Below are 1,030 nucleotides of genomic sequence, written 5' to 3' on the forward strand. Positions count from 1 at the left end.
GCTTTATGAAAACACTTTATGAAAACACACTTTATGAAAACGCCTTATTAAAACGCTTTATGAAAACACTTTATGAAAACGCTTTATGAAAACGCTTTATGAAAACACACTTTATGAAAACGCCTTATGAAAACGCTTTTATGAAAACGCTTTATGAAAACACACTTTATGAAAAACGCTTTATGAAAACGCTTTATGAAAACACTTTATGAAAACGCTTTATGAAAACACTTTATGAAAACACTTTATGAAAACACTTTATGAAAACGCTTTATGAAAACGCACTTTATGAAAACACTTTATGAAAACGCTTTATGAAAACGACTCCCCTCAGAGGATCTGTTAGGAAAAGCTCTCCTTGGTCACACCACATACTGACTTCCTGTTTCACATCAAGAAGCAGAGCTCCTCTGGACCAATCAGAGAGCAGAGCTCCTCTGATTGGACCAATCAGAGAAGAGCTTCTCTGATTGGTCCAATCAGAGCAGAGCTCCTCTGGACCAATCAGAGCAGAGCACCATCAGTCCTCGCTGGTCAGAGGGACTGAAGCTCTTCACCTCAAACTGGTTCTTCCGTCACCCCTGAACCAGATCCTCCACCACCCCTGAACCAGATCCTCCGTCACCCTGAACCAGATCCTCCGTCACCCTGAACCAGATCCTCCATCACCCTGAACCACATCCTCCTCCACCCTGAACCAGATCCTCCATCACCTCCATCACCCTGAACCAGATCCTCGTCCACCCTGAACCAGATCCTCCGTCACCCTGAACCAGATCCTCCTCCACCCTGAACCAGATCCTCCATCACCCTGAACCACATCCTCCTCCACCCTGAACCAGATCCTCCATCACCCTGAACCACATCCTCCTCCACCCTGAACCAGATCCTCCATCACCCTGAACCAGATCCTCTTCCACCTCTGAACCAGATCCTCCATCACCCTGAACCACATCCTCCTCCACCCTGAACCAGATCCTCCTCCACCCTGAACCAGATCCTCGTCCACCCTGAACCAGATCCTCCGTCA

At 46.8% G+C, this 1,030-nt stretch overlaps 1 protein-coding gene across 1 annotated transcript in view; it reads right to left on the reverse strand.

The window, feature by feature from the left end:
* The window catches only part of exoc3l1 (exocyst complex component 3-like 1), a gene marked incomplete at its 5' end in the record, with an annotated part of 12,369 nt that extends 11,703 nt beyond the window's left edge, over positions 1-666 (reverse strand). Inside the window, 1 exon segment of the mRNA XM_080504835.1 lies at positions 648-666. Coding sequence (XP_080360961.1) covers positions 648-666 — 19 coding nt within the window.
* Between the last annotated feature and the right edge of the window lie 364 nt (positions 667-1,030).

The sequence above is a fragment of the Blennius ocellaris genome (assembly GCF_963422515.1).
Source record: "Blennius ocellaris genome assembly, chromosome: 11".
Classification (NCBI taxonomy): Eukaryota; Metazoa; Chordata; class Actinopteri; order Blenniiformes; family Blenniidae; genus Blennius; species Blennius ocellaris.